Consider the following 21,830-nt stretch of genomic DNA (forward strand, 5'->3'; position numbering starts at 1 on the left):
AATTTCGGCAATAGCATTGCTCCAAACACTGCACACAGTTGGCTTCGTTCGTTCTATACTTATTTAATTGGTGCCAGATATTTATTTCGCAGCGGCCGACAAGAAACACTCATTGCTCTGATCAGTAATTATTGCTTCGGTGGCTGTACATTTTAGACGTTACATAACTGATCTGCATATAGCAGCGTTTGCGTCCGAAATAGCGTGAGCTCTTGCTGACCTCGTTGATTCGCACCCATTGAAGGTGCTGACCGGCCGGCTAGCCTAGAGTTACTGTATATGCTCTCCTTGGGGAGCGTAGTTGCGCACCTGATTGACCACGGTGCTCGCGCCTCTATTTGCCAAATCTGGACACATGCGCAAAACGCATCATTTTGAGGGAAAGCCAACTTTGCATCTGCGCCTGCACCATAGTTTTTACGTGGCCTGCGCTGCCGCTCGCAGAGCCCCGGTCGTCGCAAGCCTCTGTGCGCTTCCACCCGCCGGGCCACCACCTTCGCGGAATGAAGAAGCGAGGACACTCGGCAGCTGAGCCGCGCCGTATCCTACATTCAAGAGGAGTGGCTTTTCTATTTAACACGAATGCGTAGGCGGGCAAGGTGGCGGACCTATGGGCAACTTTGCACTTGTAAGGGCCATATACAGTAACCCTAGGCCAGCCAACGCTCGCGCGGTACTGTTAAATAATCGGTCGACTGTACATCAACGCCCTTTACGAAGTGTGCCACGAAGCAAGACTGGCGGAAAGGGCACCAGCGATGGCACGTAGTGGAGGACGACATCTACCTAGTCCAAATTTCGCTGGCTTATAAAGCCGATAAAGTGACATATGCGTACCGTTTCGGGAGAACATGTACTTGTGGGCCTCTTCCTCCTCTAAGGTGAATCCTTTGTGCATCTTCTCAAAGACAGCGAAATCCTTCATCATGATGTACTTCTCAGGGATATCAGGGTGCTGAAATGGCCGCATATACCTGCAACAAAAGCAAGTGTTTTACAGCGAAGCTGTTAAGAGCTCAGTCTCCGGTGGTCCTGTCCGAGTGTAGAAAAAAAAACTCTCATTGGGACGTATGTTGTACGTGCGAGCGCAAGCGCGCGAGGGACGCGCGTTTTCACGTTGAGAGAACACACGGTGGAGTGCAAACGCGACCTCTTCCGTCGCGCCTTTACCTCTTTACTACATTCTCTCTATCGCGCGCGCGAGAGGCCGTGGGGGGAGGGGAGGCGACGTTTGGCTGCGGCACCAAATGCGTATCTTGTGACCGGGTGCAAGGGGAACTCGCGACTCAACCACAGTCTGAGAAGATTTAACATAAAAGGCATGCGCTGCCGGTGTTTTGTTTCATGACATTTGTTTATGGGCTGTCATTCTAAAAATTCTGAGGAGCCGTATAAACTTGGACATGTAGCAGTACCAGCATCGCGCAGAACTGTTGTCGACGGCGGCGGTGTTTTGCCCGCGTTCGCACTGAACGCGCGCGGCGTTGGTGACGTGTTTATGAAGAACATGCCAACCTTTGCCGTACACCCTATGGCGGTGTACCGTATCGAGTATAAGGAAACAGTTCCTGTGGTCACTAAATATATGAAAACCACCGGATCATATATATTTCTCATTCTTTAATAGTTCACATAACCAATTACACCATCACATCTTAATAGTCATAATTGGAAATACATAATTCCCACTATAGTACAGCTTCATTGGTCTTCCATCTCTACCCCAGTGGAAGGGCTGACAGTTCTTTAAATCGGTGTTCCTCATAAATATATCTTTCAGTCTGGGAGTGTTATAATATTTCACTTAGATCTCTCACGTATCGGTGTTTCTTCATTAGCAGTGCAACAAAGGTACTGTGAAAGGCACAAACCAACTAAATAATATCAGCCGATTTGCTCAGAACTAGACATACCGGCAGTGCATTATCTAGCGCCCTTGGACTAATGCAAGAAGACTAACACTTATATAAAATAATATTTCTTTTTTGTTCTGTAGAAATAGATGTTGGCGGTCTGTAAAGTTACGGGTATTTTAAAAATAATGTTTGCTTACCGTTTACTCCGTCCACTTGTTGACACCTATTGTGTTGGCTTAAACGACATTCACTATTTTAAATTTGTAGGTTTTTTTTTGAATACCCGGATTAACAATAAATGCCGCACTTTACATGGATAAATAACGATGCAGATGGAGACCACTCTCAGTGATTCCGCTAGAGGAGGATTATTCTGTGCGGAGGCGACAGTTTTTGACCGTATGCATGTGGCGGTCATCGTTTCACTCAGTTTTCGCTTATTCAATTAGAGTGCTCACCAGGTATTGGTGAACCATTACCATAATAAAGGTAGTGCACTTGTTATAACATGGATGAACACTAAATCACACAACCACGTCCATGTCACATCAAGTGCGCTGTCTATGGACTCTAGGATTACTATACTGACTCTAGAGGAAAAGCTGGGTGAAAATAGTGGCAACGGCAGAGGCGCCGCCATGTTGCTACGTCTCATTTTATTAACCTTAAAGATAATTAATATATGATGCAAAAACAAGCATTTACACTGGCACGTACACATGGGAAATGTTTAAAGTTCATTCCGTACATTTTTTTAGAAATATCCGATGACTATGTACAAAGTTTTGATTAAATTTGCGGCTCGTAAGAGAGTGCATTTGCACACGCCAGAACTATATGGAGCCAGACTACTGAATGCACGTCTCATCTGAATCACATTTTGTCGTCTGCGCGCCTGCACAGAGTCGCAACATGTTGACGCCCTTGCGGTTGCCGATTTCATTAGATGGGCGCTACGGCGAGCTTTTCTCCTAGAGTTTGTTATACCAACTGTATGGTTTAGAATGAGTATACGTATGACCCATTCGTAGGCGGAATGCAAATTTTTTCTGGCCACGTGTTCTTTGGTTAGTGTCATTGTCATGATGGACAACATATAATCACTGTTGAGGTTTTAAAACGATTGCCTTATTAGGCTATTGTCCCCAGTAGGTATGTTCGAAATCGTGCTCGCACGCCGCCTTCACGTAGCAATCATCATCAGTGCCAAACAAAGCCCCATAATAGTAGATCGTCGACAAGCTTCCCATGTAGTGATCCTGCGGAAAGGACGAAGCAGAATCACACTCCTAGCATGATTTTACCCAACACAGTGCACAAAGTAAAGGCTCCGTTGGCTGAGCGATATCCACGTCGTTTTTAGTCGAGACCAAACCTTACACCAAATTTCTCCTCCACGCAGAAATTGCCCTTATGCGCGTCTGAATATCACGCCATCGGACACCTGTCATCGTTGAAGCACCGAATGCATTCACTGTTTCTTGTACGCTTGTCCCGCTGCTTGGTTTAAAGTCATGCGATTCTTCTATGAAGCCCGTTCCGCAGCCCTTGCATCACATAATCGCTTCGTTCGCGGATGGCACCTCGAATTTTCCAGAGAAAGGCTTATCATCGGAAGCACGAGGTGTAGCCACGTCTACTGCGGCATCATCTAGAGATCGAGCATCCATGATCCCAAGATGGGGCGCTATAACGTAAAATGTTTCCAAAGTGTTTTGATTCCAATTTCTGCAATCAGCCTCCTCGATTGGTCAAAACATTTTTGGGCCACTCCCAAGTTCGCCTGTCTGTCACGTGACGTCGCGAAAACCGCGATAGCTCCCCATCTGATATAACGTGTACACACGGATTATGCATAATTAAGCCGCACAAAAGAAAAATAATCATTCCTGATTCGACGCCTTTTCACCATTAGCCTTCTGCTATTGGTCTAATGTTTTCTGGCTACGCCCACTTCGCCTGTCTGTCACGCGACCTCACAAAACCGTGAAAACGCACCGCGTAAAAGTGACGTGTACGCGAAAAAAAAAGGGCATTAATATGCCGAACAAAACAGAAAATTTTTTTGAATAGCCACAGACTACTCCGTTCCGAAAGGAATAGAAGATGACTGCCCGCCGATGACTCAGGCCCTCGCTACTCGCACCTGCCGGTGAGCATGTATTTATTTGCGCATGATAAACCTGCTTGCGTGGCAGTAAAACGTTATCGAGCCCTTTCGGCATGCATACGACAACGCTCTTCCAACTCTTCCTTGCTGTGAGGATCCGTTTTAGCAGCATATTTATCCTTCCGTTGCACGCCGCCACGATTTTCGACCAGCCACCCCAAGCTAAGTAAGGCGAAGCGGACCAATCGGAGAAGCAGGCTCCACCTTCTTCATGCAGTTATCTGTTTTCACTATGCTGGCTCGGCCCCATCGAATCCCTGTCCACTAGAGCGTGTTCCTCGCCTCTTGTCAGCCGATTAGATAAAAAAAACGCTGAGTATTGACAATGTTATTGGCGCACCTTGAGCCAACTTTCAGCACATAATGATCATATGCCCTGAGCTCCCGCCGCCCTCTGAAGGCAACTCACCGACGTCGAGGGATGGGACACCGCGGTGTCTAGCTCCAACCCAGCCGACCAAATACGGCTGGTGGACTGGGCTTTGAGGGTCGTCGAGGGCCACAAACTCCCGGCCACCCTACGCGCTCGTCAGCCCCCTCACAAGTAGTTTTGTTACATAAGGCTCACGAACAATAAATGTTTACCACCACCCACCACCTCTAAAAGCGCAAGCAAGCAAAACCAAACGCGAACCCAAGTACGTCGTATTCCGAGAAAAGAACGTCACCAAGGACCTTTAAAACACCACCAGTCAATTGATTGACTTCGCCTATTGCGGGCACAATTGTGTCGACATCGCATGCGACGGCAAAGAGGACGAAGCGCATGTTTCTTTGCTGTGTCTGAAAGGAGAGGAAGCTGAAGTGTCGTGGCAGTGTTCGCACGACCTTGTTTGCCTACGCCCGCAACCTCCTGGTTTCGTCACACAGACACATACGCGCAAACATACACGCGCACACACACACCCGCACGCACGCACGCGCGCATGCACGAACGAACCCACGCATGCGCACACACACACACACACACACACACACACACACACACACACACACACACACACACACACACACATATATATATATATATATATAATCTTTCCGAATAATAAGTGGTGTGCTCAGTTGCACCATATCACATGGTGCAACTACATATCTGGCCGTATCAAAGAAACTGTGGTTGTTAAGGCACCAACTGGACCATGCCACGAGCGAAACAAATTTTTTTGTATGCCCTGAACGGCCAGTCGCGAGGTCATTTTACGTGTATTCGTGGGCTGCTTTCATGCTCGCAAAAACACGATTATGTAGCACGTATTGAGCCACGGAAAGCTGTAGCGGGAGTTTATCATGTTGCTGTACAATTTTCTCATTGACACCGTTGCTCTATAACGGTATAGCTTTAAGGGCCCCGGGTCGCAAAAGATCCGGCGTTGGCGTGGGCGCCAGCGCGAGGGCATGGTTGGCACACATAATTATCCCGAACCACCCCGACTGCGCCGGCCCTCCACATGGCGCAAGGCGTTAGTTAACAAAAATGTATTTCTCAAAGTAAAATCCGTAAAAAAAATTGTAAAGTACGACTTACCCACAATCTACAGACGTGATAGCGCCGGATTTTAATTTGAATATACGCGAAAACATAATTCTTTTACGCCGAAACTCAAACACAAACCACTTTTCCAGCATTTCTACAATCCATACAGCGGCCTGCCGCGGGATACTTCCTTGCAACAACACCATCCAGATGGCCAAAAAAGCTGCAGTTGCCGGGAAGCCTGATAAGCAGCCAGGATCTTTGAATGCTATCGTGTTCCACTCTAAAGGCGAAGCTTCAGCGTCCTCCAAATTTTTTTGAGAAGTGGAGAAGTGGAATTAAATAAGGCTAATATTGTAATTAGGCGGAATGCAAAAAGAATCTGAGTATCTCCAAGCGGCGGCAAACAAATTACCTTGGTTCTGTCCAGCTACGTGGCATCTGCATATTTTTAATGTTTAGCTGAAGTTACGTGGGACACCTTGTATATACACATTCATACCATTATGATAAATACCCAGGTAAAGAAACCACCGCATAGGCATGATGTCTTTCAAGTCATGATATACATGCCATTACATGCATGTGACGTCATTCATGACATTTCATTTATGTTATGCATAAATATCATTCGATGAATATTCTATATACGTCGTTTCCGATGTTACTTGTGCCGAATTTTAAAAATCATGCGCCATTCCTCTGTTGTGAAGGTGGATTACCAGCGAAGCAGTTAAGCACACGGCATAGAGGTGACACAGATTTTAGATCAAAGGTATGAGCAAATTTTATTTCTCTTGAGCGGCGACGGCGGTCATCCTGAAGAAAGACACATGCACACACGCTTTTATTTTGATCGGTGGTCTTTATCGACGCCATACATTCACGTGGAAGACTACCTCGGGGAGCCGGAGGAAACTAGATATAGGCGTGGGAGCACCACGTCGGGAGGGCGGAAGGAAACTAGGCACGCAAGCGCTTGGAATGACGACAAAGAGAGGGCGGTACGAGCGCACACGTGGACGGCGCAGGTCGCACAGCGGCAAATCTTTGATAAACCTTTATTATCTACCCGAGAGTACTGATTTTCAAAATGGTGCCTATTGATAACTAATCTACTGAAAATGCATATCCAAGTGATGAAACGTATAACCTTTTGCATATAATGAAACGATCTTGCATTAAATTCGGGGGCTGAGTCTTTGCACGCGCAGATCTGCATGTTGGACACGAAAAATGCATAGAACCCTAGTCATAGACAGCTTCGTTACAAAATGTGCGAGTGCCAGCTACCTGAACAGAAGCAAAGTAATGTTGTTTGGCGTCGCTTGGGACAAGGCAGACTTTGCAGGATGGTCACATGCGGCGGCGGCGATCCGCCGCCGCATGCAGCAGAATATGTTCAAAACTTGTCGAGTGCGGCGGCCGATGCGGCGCGTCGTACGACGGATCGCACGCAAAATCGCATCGTGTGTCTCGCCCTTTATGCGAAAGCATTACATGCCCCTTTACGCGAAAATCCCTCGTAGTCGCAGCCGTGACCGAATGAAGGTACCAAAAATGGGCGATGTCGCGAATACTAAAAAAAAAACGTCAAAAATGCTCGAATTAACGTCAAATTTCTCAGAGAGGTTCCTGTAAATAAAGTAAATTAATACCCTTGAAAAGATAACTTGGGTCTGGATGGGAATGCAACCCGGGCCTTCGGCGTGCGAGACGAGCACTCTTCGCCGACGCCTCGGCGGCTTCGTAGGTGTGCGTGACTAAAGGTGTGCCTTGTGCGTGCGTCATTGCACGCGTTACGTCACAGCCATCTGGCTTACTGAACGTGTGGCCTATTGCGTACGTCGTCGGGCACATGATGACGCAGTCAATGGGGAGGAGGTTCTGCCACGTTTGCAAAATAAAAAGCACCAATGTCCAATTGAACGCTGCTGAGCGGTCCGTCGAGTTATGAACTCCACGTGGGCAAACGAGCGCATTAAGACGCCTGGCGCATTTTGATTTGGCCTTACTGAGGCACAGTTAGAACGCAGGCGAGACCTTGGGCGGACAGGGCACATTCGGAAGAAAACATTTCACCAAAGGGACTGCAATGCTTTCGCATTCCCATACGTCAGCAGTCTTAAGTGTGTTTGCCAAATCTTTTCAATCGTGCCTAGCACGTTAGCGATGCTGTGACTACAAAACCAAATCGCGACTTCATGCAAAGGAGCAAATGCTTATTGACTAAGAGCCATCACGGCTGGTACAGGTAAGTTACATCACTTTCTCTAAACAAATACAGCTGCGGAGAGAGATTGATAACTGCAATGCTCTCACCAGCTCTTCCTTATTTGTGCCAGGCTTCGCTCCTGCTGCTTATAAAAGGCCATTGGGTGCACTCCATTGATGATGATGAGACCGTCTATTAACTTTTCATGCATGGTTGCGAAGCACAAGGCAGCCATTCCACCCCAGTCGTGTCCGACAAGGATAATATCTCTCTTGGTCGCCATCGCTGCAGTCGAGAAGGAAAAAAAATCTTATGCCTTACCGAAGAGTCAGATGATCACACGTGGTCACTATAAACGGGCATGAGCAGTAGGTGCTTTAGCATGCAACCGGCTACATGTACGCCCGCGTAATTCTCGTTATTTCATTAAAAACACTTCTTTCTCTCACATTGCCTCTAACACACGTAAAAATAGAAGTCCAAATGAAATCTAATGAACGATTTTTTTAGTATATCCGAATGCACATCAGGCGTATTTGACATTCAAATATTTTAGAACACAAAAGTTTACTGAAAAGGTTATTTTCCTCGCCACAAATAAAAAATTCGTCGGCCCTTCCACTCCGTGAAGATGGTTAACCAGCGAAGCTGAAACATACGGCCCCGGTTTTTATCACTGGGTTCATCTCGAGGGCTCATTAAAGTATTTCTTAATTATGAGTTTAGACACACGTTTGGCTGCAACGGAGAGAACGATGACACTGACCACGGTGTCCGCAGTCCACCGTCGTCGCTTGCATTCGATGTCTCGTTTTTGCTCGGCGGCGTGGTTAGCAGCATTCGCCTGCCATTAGCGCTTGCGATTCTTCGAAATTAAATTGCTTCAAAATTAAATCTGTCCATCACCTAAGACAATGAATGGTTCATACCCCCTTAAGCAATGGCTCATACCTCCGTAAACACGGCCTCCCCATTACGACGACAGAAGAGAAGTGAAATTCTATGCTGGAATGATTAGCGGCAACGCAGCCAGCTGTGGAAGAAGACGACGAACACGGGAGCAATGGCACGAGAGTGTGCCATGCACGAGCACGAGCGCAAACCCAGGGGCGCGATCGAGCCAGCTGCGGAAGAAGACGACGACGCTTGATCCAAAGCTGATGATGGAAATTTTGTGCGTTCATCGACGTCACCGAAATCTGTGAGTTATAACAAGCTTCGAATGAACATGGATTTTAAAAAGAAACGCCCAGACGGAGCGACAGAGGACTTAACTCCGGACAGCAACGGAGAAAACAGAGGCGCTACCGCTGCGCCACCGCTTAGCTAGCCGAACAAATTTTCGAACAAAGCCGAACAAAAGTTCCGACTTTTGCCGCCGTATATTTCTTAATTTCAGCTTTTCGAACGACGATTCTTGTGCATTTTACGTACATTCTGCTCCAACCTTTCGTGCTATAATGAACTTAACGCCTAGAACCACTTCTAAACGTCGCTTTCATTAGAATAGGAAGCCCTCCGCCGGGCTAGCACGAATTGCCGTCAGTGTGCTACGGCTCATAGATTAGCCCACTCGTTTGTGCGGGATTCAATCAACACATTTGACCATGGGAAGGTATGCGTATATGATAAGCTGCCTTGGGTACATATTCGAACCACTGAATCCTGAATTAGCGCGAAGCTTCACGAAATACGGTTGCGGAAGAGGTTTCTCCTTATGGTTCCGCCGTATCTTTAAGACGACAAAGTGGATTGTTTGCGCGTACGTCCGACGTACATTTAGACACCTCATTTTTTTTTCTGAGGGGGGCGGGTCAATCTTTTGCTTGAATAGGCATACGACAAACAAGAACTAACATACAGCATGATGTAGGCTGTAGCAAGCACTATACTTTGAGCCTTGCTTTGAAAGTGAACTGCTGCATTCTCGAGCATTTCGCAGGCACATAGGACAGACAAAAAGTGCCACGAAGAGTGAAAACACTAAGTAAACCTATAGCCCCGTTTACATGAATGCGACAGTGGCGCATCACATTTCCAAGCGCATTTGGGAAAGGCAATGCGATGCCGTTTAGATGAAGCGCATTAACTCTCGCGAGAACGTAGCGCAACAAGAATGACTAGAGTGGCTAGAGCCGTGGAGATGGCGCAGTGGCCACTGTCAGGTCGGTGACACGGGGCACGGTGGTATTCACAATTAACTTGCTCGGACGGTGTCGTTAGAGGCCCCCCTCGGCTCTCGCTTGCTTCTCGGTAGCGTCTTCGCGGTTGTCATCGAAGGTCTTCTTAGGCGCCCCCGCCTCCGCTCTCGACGATCCCGCGTTTACATGCTCCGCGTGTGTCGACTCGCGCCCGTAAATCTGCCCTCGCCTGGCGCATTAATGTGATGCGCCTTCCTAGCGCATTACCGCTGTTTACATGAATGCGAACACTGTCTCATTCATGTAAACGCGGCTTATGACAAAAAATAAAAATACAGATAGCCTACATTGCGCAAATATCTCACATTGTGGATTTCGCTCCAGAAGACCATTGCAATAATATTCATCGCATTACTGTCATTATATTATCACCATCATCATATTTATGTTCACTGCATCATGAACACCTCTCTCAGCCATCTCCAATTACCCCTGTCTTACGCCAGCTGACTTCATCTGAAATGTTATAATTGAAAGTTTTATAATTTCATCACAGAACCCAACTCCCTGCCGGAGACTACCGAATATCTGCAACCCCTCACCCCCTCTACACACTACATGGCCAGACCAACTTCATTTCTACCTCTTATTCTCAACAAGAATGTCGGATAGCCCCATCCTTGCTCTTTAATTCCCACCGCCATCCTCCTGCCTCTTAACATTACGCCTAATATCTTTTATTCTATCGCTAATAGCGTTGCGCTTAACGTCTCCTATAGCTCCTTTGTTATTATAGGCAGGGCAGTGCACATATCTCTTCTTTGTATCCACGCACGTATGGCTTACAAGTCCCTTCTTTGTTCGCGTTGTTTTACCGCTGTCATGCCTACGCTTACACAGTTAACCAATTAAATCAGACCAAATTTTGTTAATCTCCAAATTTATGTGCCATATGTTAGTACCGGTATAATGCTATGATTAAAAATTTCAAGGATAGCGAAACTGCCCGTTATGACTTGGTAATGCTAGCCTAGGCTGTTCCTACTCATTTTTATGACTTTGTACGAATTCACTTCTCGTAAATTTATCCGAAATAATCAGGGTTCCATGTTGGTCCCCGATGCTATTTGCCGACACAAAATGTGAATATTGTTTTACTTCAAGCGAGGCACTAATGCTAAATTCTTTCCTGCACCACATTTATAAAAAACAGTGGTGTCGCAGGCGCGAAAGCATGACGGTCTACGATGAGTACCGCCTGTATTACATGTGATATATCGTTTCAACGCTGACGTAGTACAGCCCGCCTTTCATCATAATACAAAACAAAAATTTATTTGTTTGAATAAAAAAAAAGAAATGCATGTGGATATCTTTATTGAAGTTTCCAAAAGAACAGCTGACAGGAGATATGTGTTCCCGTTACTGTAAAAGTGCCATTTACTAGGGAGCGTTGCATGTAGGCTCCCTATCATTTATGGGCACGTAGTGCCATCTGTATGCATGCTTGTCACTTGAAGGAAACAGCTGTGCACGGCAAAGCAGGGCCTCCTCGATTGCCGTATCTCCTGAGGATTCCCGTAGGTGTGAGCCGGCGGTTGCGAGTGATGCGAATCTTGGAAGAACTCTGTGGCCGTTTGAGTGTGATGTGGTCTTAAACTATATCATATTCTGACATAAAAGACGCATTGCGGCATATGTAAATAGCATTGATAAATGTATGTCGATTGAATGGTTGTATTTAGGCGTGACGCCGTGAAATGCTGCGTATTTTTGCACACATTGGTTCAGATCGTGGTTTTGGCCCGTAAAACCCCATAATTTATATTAATTTTTTCCCTTTTCTTCGCAGCAAAACTGTTTTTCGTCATATAAATGCCTTCTTTTATCTGTGACAATAAATGTGACATTTATTTGTGACAGATATGGGACGCGTTTTTCTATCGAAAGTAAATCGTTCATGGGAAAGTTGGTGTATGTGTAATGACATGTGTCGTAAGCTGTTTGTGCACGAGCTTCTTGAAAGATGCAATGCAATCTTTTTTCTACTAAGTGTCTTTCCAACGTAACTTATTGCCAAGCGCTGCCTTTTACTATGCGTCACACTGTCACTCCAAGTCTGCAGCCAGTGGCAGTGATTCATTGTCGTAGCCAGAAATCGTAGCCAGTTTAATCAAATACATTTTAAGATTGCCGTTTTAATTGTTCTTAATTGTTGAACTATACAATTGGTGATTGCCGAGAACAGTTAACTTTAGATGCTCCACTAAATATAATTTTAAGTTCTCAGAAAACGATCTGGCTTTCAATATTACCACCGTATTACCGCTACAAATCACTGAAGATGCGTGTACGTAGACTAAACTACTATTCAGTGGCACAATGTAGTCCTCACATTACTCGTTAGTGGGCACGCAACGGTGCACTAATAACCTTGACAGAATAACGAGAGTAGTAATGCAACAAAATTTCCTCACCTGCTAAAACATTCTGTTTTGTTCTTCACTACATCCGCGATAAGCAAAACTTCAAATTGTCCATGTGTGCCACCGCGTCCTAAAGTTCTTCTATTGACTCGACCAGTAGGATTAGCATGCTATTAGCCAACACAGAAATATTTATGGCGATTAGGTGTAGCAGCTATACAAGATAATTTTAATATTTATCTGGGCATTTTGGGACTAAGCGTCATTTTCAAATGTTCACATCACTGCCAGTTTTGGTCTGAGCAGAATTGTAAACTCTTTAACTAATGAGATCAAGACGCACAAAGAAACAAAAACGTATTTTAAATAGGGCTTTATTGACGACTGGGCTTTTTGATACGGTTTAGGCGAATTATCAAGTCTGTTAAGTTTCGTTTCAGCGTTAAAACTGTTGCATCTGTCAACAGAAGTGATAACGGATAAACTAGCAAAAGATGACGTGATAAAGACCTCGCCCAAGAAAAAAGGGCTTAGCCTAATTGACAGCATAACATACCATGAATTTATTGGCGATGGCACTTGAAATGACATGCCTGCAAATTTAAAGCTGGAACATACATCTCGGCAAACTATTCGAAAATGTTTGTCAATCACATGTGCCTGGTGTAAGTGGTGTTGAACTGTTCGTGGTTTGTACGAGTCTGTTTGTGCCCGGATATCTTTGATGTTTATACAATTTTCCAGCTTCACCTAAATGCGTACTACGTCCTTGTTCGACGTTAGCGCTGTAAACTGTGTGATGATTCTCCCAAAACAGTCGGACAGTGTAGGAATTACGGAATTTGACCCTTACACCTGGGCATATATTGTGGTATTCAAAACAGCTGGTTATGAATAAATATTTCATCGCGACTTCTAACTTGCTTAATTATTATGTTTTCTAGTTGCAAGTGATTCGCATCAGTCAAGTGAAACTCCAAAAAACAACATTTAATGTTGCATTGTATGACACAGTAAACATTTCCTTTTCTCGGTAAATGCATTTTTCAACCCTCTCTAAAGTTCATTATTAGTCCGCAGATGAGGCGAGTACAGAGCAATTGAGTCTGGCATGTGTAAAGCTTTACACAAGGCTTCTACTCACTCAAAATTTGGATGAATTCTCTCAGATCTTCTATCACATTTGTCATCATGTAGTCTTCTGGGTTTTTGGGCTTCGTAGTAAGGCCATATCCACGCAAATCTGGAGCCACGACGCTGGAATCAACGAAAAACATAATGTAGAAGCGATATAACTGTAGAAGTAGCTACACCAGTCAAGCTTTGGAACACGCGAAGTATTTAAAAGTCAAAGCGAGAGTCAAGTACTATGAGAGCAAATTATGGCCGACAAAGCAATTCAATTTCGGGAGGCAAGTAATAAACACCTTCAAAAAGAAATTACATTTGGATAATCTTTCTTTTCAAACAAGAAGAGCGAAACACTAATCACATGTTTCTGTGATAACCGTGCTCAGTCGCTTTTGGAACGCTCACTTATGCCACCGTCTCTCACTGCTGTATGATGAAGCGGGTTCTGAAAATTACCTTTTATGCTGCAAAGGATACCTTGATTTACCATACACCTGAGCTCTTCACGCCTGCAAAAGGCATACTTATGTGTATTTACTTTGGTTTCTCATCACTTCCTTGTTTTCGCCCGTCCGTTCACTTTGCACTAAATAAGTCAGTTTAACATTTCTTCTCTTGATGTTTCTATGGCGTAGTGTTTTTACATTGCTGCTCTTTGGTCCTTCTTGTCCATTTTGAAATTGTTCCGCTTGTTTACCTTCAGCGCATTACCTTGCATGGCGAGAATTGGGGTTGCACAAACTGATGAAACTGTATATTATAACGTGTTAGAACCTTCTTTATAAAGTGTAAATGGGTTGAGACTTTATTGTGCACAGTTTAACCCTGCACTTTAGAGCGTTCTTCTGCTCGACTCTGTTTCAACTGTCGAAATTGGATAGCAACGCAGCTAACTAAAGCAGTAACTTTTGCTGCCACTCCTCGGCGAATACGGGGCTAAAATATTGTCGCCAGCCGCTCGCAGCGAATACACAAATGCACTAGATTGAAGAACCGTCTTTCAAGCAACTCGTCGTCGCCGTATAGGAATCACAGAGGCGCGTTTGCGAAGCGCAGTGCCTCCTTCATTAGAAAGGCTGGGCGTATGCTTCATATGTCGGTGTCTATACTCCGTTTCATACATCAGGTGCAACCCCGTGGAGGCTAGATATACTTTCTGCAGAGGATGCATTCGCCGTTAGAAATGGATCGGGGATTATTGACCGAATTTTGTGAAAATGTTGTTTATATAAGCTCATATGTGAACCAAAAGATGAGTTTACACTTAGAGGCAAACAAACCATGTACTCATACGGCTGCTAACACGCTATTTTAGATCAGCTTACTTTTTGCTGTTCTTTATTTGCAGCCAGTCGCGGCAGCCTCACGTGCAAGCTCGTGCGACTAAACGCTGCTGGCGCGCAGCGAAGCATAGATGGAACGCGTGGAGTGATAAATTTCGGCGACCGTACATTTTGCGTAGCTTCCACACCATTGCACGTGATGTAGGAAACGGAGTATAAAAACAACTCCTCGTCGAGGCTTGCTTGAGAATTGCGGCAGCTGATCTCTAGCTGTGTGGCATGGTGACGCGCCGCTGTAGGACTCTTTTCTATGAAGTTTCTGATAAGAACTTTGCTTAACTAAGGTTTCAATATAGCTCCAATATTTTTTTACTAAATGGAAAGCTGCATTTTTTTTCGTGGCACGTGACAGCATCGAGGTAAGCCTTCTTGTCATTGTGTATATTTTAAAAGCTTGCTCGCGTAGAAGAAGAATAAGGAGAAGAACAAAACTTTATTTGTACAAAAGATTTCGTTGCCCCTAAAACGGGGCAATTCGCGTGGTCGGGCCCCTATTCCAAGGCACCGCTAGCCCACGCCATCCTTTCTGCCCTCAGGACCAGCCTGAGCTGGTCCCCGAGGGCAGAGCTGGACAGCAATGCCTCCCACCTCTCTCTCGTGTTATTCTCATCTTGCTCTTCTGTGTGAGCCGTGCATTCCCATGTAATGTGATAGAGCGTAGGTGTGCTCCCACACCATGGGCATATGTCTTTGTAGGCTGTTGGGTAGTGTATATGGGGTCGATGGAGGTTTGTATATGTATTCGTTTGTACCCTACGCAACGTCGCAGAGTCCACGGCTGAAAGGATCTTGTACGGTGCTGAATAGAGTCTTCTCAATTTCCTGTAGTATTGCAAGATTGATTTATAACTGGGATCGATGGGTGTCGGGTCCTCTACGATGTTGCCAGAGGCAACTCAGTAATTAGTGGAACCTCGAGCCACCTCATCTGCATAGCGGTTCCCAGTAACACCGTCGTGTCCAGGGGCCCAGGTTATTGTTTGGGTATACCTGACGTTGAGTTCTCTGCTGATTTCAGTAAGTATCCGGTGTGCCTTCGCGCCGACCTTTCCCCTCTGATAGTTCGTACATGCGGCCTGAGAATCTGTGATTATTGTCAGTGGAGCGTTGCGCTCCATGCCTTCCTTTATAGCTAAGGCAACCCTTATAAAAATGACTATTGAAATGTTGTTGGCATATTGTTGAGGAATTGTTGACACAATATCCTTTCAATAATGTCTCAATAGTTATTGAACGTACACAACAATAACTCAACAATAAAGTTGTTGAGCTCTTCACAACAGTAAAGTCATTGACTAATTGTTGTTGACATATTGTTGAATAACGTTGAGTACTATTGAGAATTGTTGAGCAATATTGACATTAAATATATATCTGAAACACACACATGTAGATGTGTATGTGCTTTACACTTATATATTGTTTTATTGTTCACTTAATCACCACTAAATATATAGAGTGTCACATAACTTGAACCAAATGTCTATCTCTCGAGTCGTAACTGGAGGAGCTTGTGGCAAGACGACGCTGCCGCAGGCGTTGCGCTTCGTTTGCCCTAAATTCTGGGTCGGCGGCTCTTCGCTGACGTTTCGCCTGGGCTTCGGAAGCCGTCACGCTAGAATCAGCATGCTAGAATCGGACGACAAGCTTCGCTTACTAGAATCGGACGACAAGCTTTGCTTGTCAATAATACTCAACATATGCCTTTGCTTACGTAAGATAATACTCAACATATGCCTTTGCTTACGTAAGATGCTTACGGCGACAAGCTTTGCTTTCAGATATATATTCAATGTCAATATTGTTCAACACTTCTCAATAATACTCAACATTATTCAACAATATGTCAACAACAATTAGTCAATGACTTTACTGTTGTGAAGTGCTCAACAACATTATTGTTGAGGTATTGTTGTGTACGTTCAATAACTATTGAGGAATTATTGAAAGGATATTGTGTCAACAAGTCCTCAACAATATGCCAACAACATATCAATAGTCAGTACTCCATTTTCTCGACAGAGGAAGGGCTGTTGATTTTGTCTCTTTGGGTCCCACGTATGACAAGGGTAGTTCAAGGAAGCGTTACAGGTCCCCGTGCCCACGGGGGATATGTGCCATTGAGCTTGGACCCTTTCTGCACTGCCTCCAGGATCGGCCCACTTTATCTGCCCCTGTATCTATCTGCCTTTTGAACGTCGCCATTGGAAATGACAAATAACACTTCAGCGTAATAGAAGTTACAGCTTGAGTGATATTTTCAAGAAACATTGGGAAGAAGTCGCAAGCAATTTTTTTTGTAATTTGTTTGGAGAGTAACTAGCATGTGTAGTAAAGGGTTGGTGCCAGAGACCGCCTTTTTCAAATTTGACTGGTTGCTCGGATGATCTCGTTTTGTTCTCGCAACTTGTCATAGTGGTTTTTGATGTGTGGCAAAGCCAGTGTCAAGCAGACACCATTTACTATTTTGTTTGCTCATATGTTTTGTTTATATCAAGTACAATGCATTGCATGTACGGTACGCTATATTGCACTCTACGTCCATGCCACAGTTGTACTCGTGCCTACGGGTGACTAAATTTCATTTTCAACTTGCCGGCATGTTCTCGTTTTGAATGCCCGGATAACAGCTTTGGCTTTTGGCTCAAGGTCACTTGAAGATCGCCGACAACAGGATCTAAAAGCATTTCATGCTTAAAAGAGTAGGCAACCTTAAACTTTGACTTAGGTGTTTCTTTTTGGCACTCGCATCCCGGCGTTGGTGTTCTGTGCTTTGGTAAGCAGTAATAAGTGATTTCTGATCAATTATAATTATTCCAGACACTTCAGTAACTCAACTTGAACTAAGCTTATGCTTTGATATCATGTCTATAAAGAAACCGATGGATTTTGCACTGTACTACTTTTTTTCTTTTTTTCCTGATTTATTTTTAATCTGGTCTCAGCTAATTAGTTATAATTATCCCAGACACTTCAGCAAGTCAGCTTGCAACAAAACTTATGCTTTGATCTCATATCTATAATGAAAATCATGAATTCGGAAATGAACCATTTTTTTTCTATTTTTCTGATTTACTTGGATTGCGTCCCTGGTCGTCTCAGCTAATTAATTCTAAGTATTTCAGACACTTCAGTAGCTCAACTTATAGCTAAACTTATGCTCTGATATCGTATCTATAATGAAATTCGTGAATTTTGTACTGTACTATTTTTTTCGATTTATTTTCACCTCTTGATCATCTCAGGAGGTGAACCAGAAGTACTGTCCAAAGAACAAATGGCACTCGACGCTCCTGCCACTAAAAACTCCCGATACAGCTTTCTATTGCTCAATACGTGCAACATAAAATAGATTTTTTTCTTTTTCTTTTTTTTTCGAGCGTGAAAGAAGCATGCGAATACACGCAAAATTGCCGCACAACTAGCCGCTCGAGGCACTATGCGTGTATCCGCGGGCTTCTTTCACGCTCGGAAAAACACTTTTATGTACCACGTATTGGGCAACAGAAAGCTGTATCGGGAGTTTTTCCTGTTGCTCTATAATTTTCTGATTGACACTTTTCATCTAAATATAATATCTGAGAAGCTAATTATTTATTATTAATTGGTTATTAATGATTAATTATAATGATTATCTAATTATTTATCTAATGCAAAAAAATGAGTATCTGTAAGCGACGGCAAACAACATTACCTTGGTTCTGTCCAGCTACGTGGCATTTGCATATATTTAAGTGTCGGTGCAAGAAAGTTGGGACACCCTGTATATACTGGGTGTTCAAAATTATAGGCTTTACGAAAATTTTTAAAAATCGCTTGTAGCAGGTAGCATACTTCTTATCGCTTAGCTTGGTTATTCGAAGAAAAGGACATTAGTAACACAAGAAATTGAAACTAATATTCTAATAATTAACAAAAATTAAATGAACTTCTTAGTTAATTATTTTACGACCCATATTGCAATATATGAATTGTAGCCGGTGAGTTTGCAAGACGCATCCACCTAAAATAAATTTCCAGAATAACACCAGTTTAGAGATATTATTGTCCAAAGTGTGGGACGAAATAAATGGGCGTTTTAGTTACTATTGTGCTTCAATGTATAAAACAGCATTTTGGTAACAAAGTAAGTGTAACAACAGTGCATTTTTACGGCGAGTTTGATGGCACATATTTCCAAACTGGTGTCATTCTGGAAATTCATTCCAAGTGGATACGCCTGACAAGCTCACCGGCTCAAATTCGTAAATCGCAATATGTGTCGTAAAGTAATAAAATAAGAAGCTAATTAGTGATTTCTTGTTAATTAGTTGAATATATGTTTCGATTGCTCGTGCTACTAATGTCCGCCTCATCGATTAACCCAGCTCAATGATAAGAATTATGCTACCTGCCACAGGCGATTTCTAAAAATTCCGTAAGACTTAAAAATGACCACCCTGTATGTATATATATACACAAAATTGGAGCACAAGACAAACGTCCCAACAAGCAGTGACCAATGACCGATGATTGGGAACCTCCTGGATTCCCATCGGCTTCTATTGTAGGTGGCCAGTGCCCTGTCTGTGTCAGAAAACGGCATTGCCTCCATGTTAAATATGGGCAAGATGGTGGGAAAAGTACTATGTAAGCATAATAAATTAATATGTTTTTTAAAGAGTGCGTTTCATTTAGTTGTTAGCCCTTAGCGCACAATAGAATGAAACAAGTTTGGGTGATCTCTGCGACGTGGTGTCCATATTTTACATGAAAGCCTAGGTCTATTCTGTAACACGTAGAGACGGGTGCTGGCCAGTGTGCTGGGAAACTGCTTGGCCACCAGGCACAATCTACGCTGTTATACTTTGCCGGTGACAAATCGTAGCGCAGAAGCACAGGTACAAATGTTTAATCAATGGGACGGCATGCTGTCTACCGTTCGTCATGATGTCAAACTAACAAGCACGAACAGCGACAATTGTGTACGTTACTGGTCCGTAGTTCATTTCGCGCCAGTTGCTTCACGTATTAAAATGAATATTTCTTCTTAATACAAACGATTAAAGCTGTGCGCGCACACAGGGCGCGACATTTGCGACGTTTGAATTTTCACTATTTCCCGCGCGCTCCGTACGTGACCAGCCGGCGCACTGCGTTACCGCGATAAAGAAAATAGTTCCTCATGGAAGCTAAGCACAAAACTTTCACACTCTTGCAAACCACAGAAATTGTTAAGAAATACCATTATATTACAAGATTTGTTAATAAATATGGCAATTCATATCTATGAAAGCGTGGATTTGTATGCGCGTTTTTGTGTGAATGCGCTGTTTTTGTTTTTGCGCTGTTGACTCTTTGGCGCATTCCGGAACTTTGTGCGTGCGGCGTATGTGTGCGTGTGCGTGATGAGTTTGCTGCGTTTTCTGTGCCCTTTGCCTCGCTGTGACATCTCTGGTATATTCCAACTTGTTGCTCGCACTTTATGGGCTACACGTTGCCTCGAAGATCACCATGATCGCCTCCGACTCAGCCACATCGAAGGTGAGTGAGTGTTTCGAATTCCACTTGCTCGTTCTTTGCGACGCTATCAGCAAAAGTGCGTAGAAAGCCCGTACGTGTCTTCCACGCGCCTCTGTGCTCGTTTTCATTCCTTCCGTTGCGAGAATTGGTTGTGCAGCGCTAGATTTGTGATATTGAGCATGAAGTTTTGTGCTGATTTAACTTCACAGCGCGCTTGCGGCGACGTAAAGAAGCTATGTGGAGCCAGCTAAAACGGGGCATGTTGTGCGCGCCACGATTTTTGGTACGGTGTTCCAGCACCGATTGAAACTAGCCTTATTATTGAGCGCTCGTGCTCTGCCGTTTTGGTGGGCAGCTATGTGGAGCCAGCTAAAACAGGGCATGTTGTGCGCGCCACGATGTTTGGTACGGTGTACCAGCACCGATTGAAATTAGCCTTATAAATGAGCGCTCGTGCTTTGCCCTTTTCGTGGAAACAATGCGACGTGAAATAATCCGAACTGTACTGTAATCAAGTATATTTCGTTCGCGCAACGCCGTCCATTGACGTGCATCTACTACATGGCGTGTCGGGATCGGCGAAAATATGCGCGGGGCGTTTTGTCGTTCTAATGTATTCTGCTACGCCGTTCGCTTCAGGATCGAGTGCCCAGAGTCCGCTGACACGCCGTGCGGTAGACACGCGCTGTGGCGCGATAATAATAAAGAATTGCAATGGCGTATATGTGATTCTATGTGATACGTGAGATAAAAAAGGGCTGATGCCAGTGAATGCTGTGAAATCATCAGGTTATGTGTGGTTTGTTTTCCGCCGGTACGCGCGCGGTGAATTTTTTTAACCATTATCTCCCTTCGACGCCATCGAGTACTTCGCGCTAACGCCTTCGCGTAGGCGCTCTATATTCACGGAAAAGGCAGATTCTGTGGGATTCTATGTTCTGCTTTAGTGGGAAGAAACATTCAAAATAATGTCATCGTGTGAAGTTTCAGCCTTTGGCCCTTCAGTAACTGATTGATTTAACCGAGTTCGAAAATCAGTAAAGGAACGAGATGCTTGGGCATATTTGCCGTGTCGTCCCACTGTGCTCCCAGTGGCATGTAAACGTTATCGACAAATGTCAAAAATTAGCAAGGCTTTTTATGAGATAGAAGCAGACAGCTATGTCAATAAGTTATTTTTGCTTTGAATTCACACACTAAAGAGGAGAGAGAGTTACAGGGGAGCGTATCCTTGTGATCTAAATGACGCTTTGCCATAAGCTTGGAACAATGGTTTGTTGGTGGAGCAGTTCTGTGGAATACTTAGAGAGTAAGCAAACTGCAGTAGCAGCAGTTAGATGGGGAGAAAAAAAATGCAACACAGGTTTTATATGAACGAGCTACCTTTAAGATGTGGCCGCAACAGTTCATGCAGTAGATGAGCAAAAATAATTTTAAAATTTAGGAGAGAAATTAAAAATAAATTATTTGCCCACCTCACACTGCCAGTGGCAAGAGCAGCCATGCTTTAATCTTTTCTATCAGTCATTTATATCCATCCATTTATGTTGGCTTAATCGTCCATGTAGA

The 21,830-nt window shown here is 44.2% G+C and overlaps 1 protein-coding gene across 1 annotated transcript; it reads right to left on the bottom strand.

Moving 5' to 3' along the window:
* Window positions 1-270: 270 nt before the first annotated feature.
* LOC119459101 (epoxide hydrolase 2) lies at window positions 271-13,562 on the bottom strand. Its single transcript, XM_049671582.1, has 4 exons — window positions 13,430-13,562; window positions 7,826-8,003; window positions 838-974; window positions 271-347 (listed from the first exon to the last, which is right to left on the bottom strand). The coding sequence occupies exons 1-4, from the start codon at window positions 13,560-13,562 to the stop codon at window positions 271-273; spliced, it is 525 nt and encodes a 174-aa protein (XP_049527539.1).
* Between the last annotated feature and the right edge of the window lie 8,268 nt (window positions 13,563-21,830).

The sequence above is a fragment of the Dermacentor silvarum genome, chromosome 7 (assembly GCF_013339745.2).
Source record: "Dermacentor silvarum isolate Dsil-2018 chromosome 7, BIME_Dsil_1.4, whole genome shotgun sequence".
Lineage (NCBI taxonomy): Eukaryota > Metazoa > Arthropoda > Arachnida > Ixodida > Ixodidae > Dermacentor > Dermacentor silvarum.

Coding starts and splice junctions, on each gene's coding strand:
- LOC119459101 (XM_049671582.1), bottom strand. CDS start 13,562: ATGTTTTTCGTTGATTCCAGCGTCGTGGCTCCAGATTTGCGTGGATAT. Junction 975..7,825: donor GCACAAATAAGGAAGAGCTG/GTGAGAGCATTG, acceptor CTTTTGTTGCAG/GTATATGCGGCCATTTCAGC. Junction 348..837: donor GTACATGTTCTCCCGAAACG/GTACGCATATGT, acceptor GCATGTGTCCAG/ATTTGGCAAATAGAGGCGCG.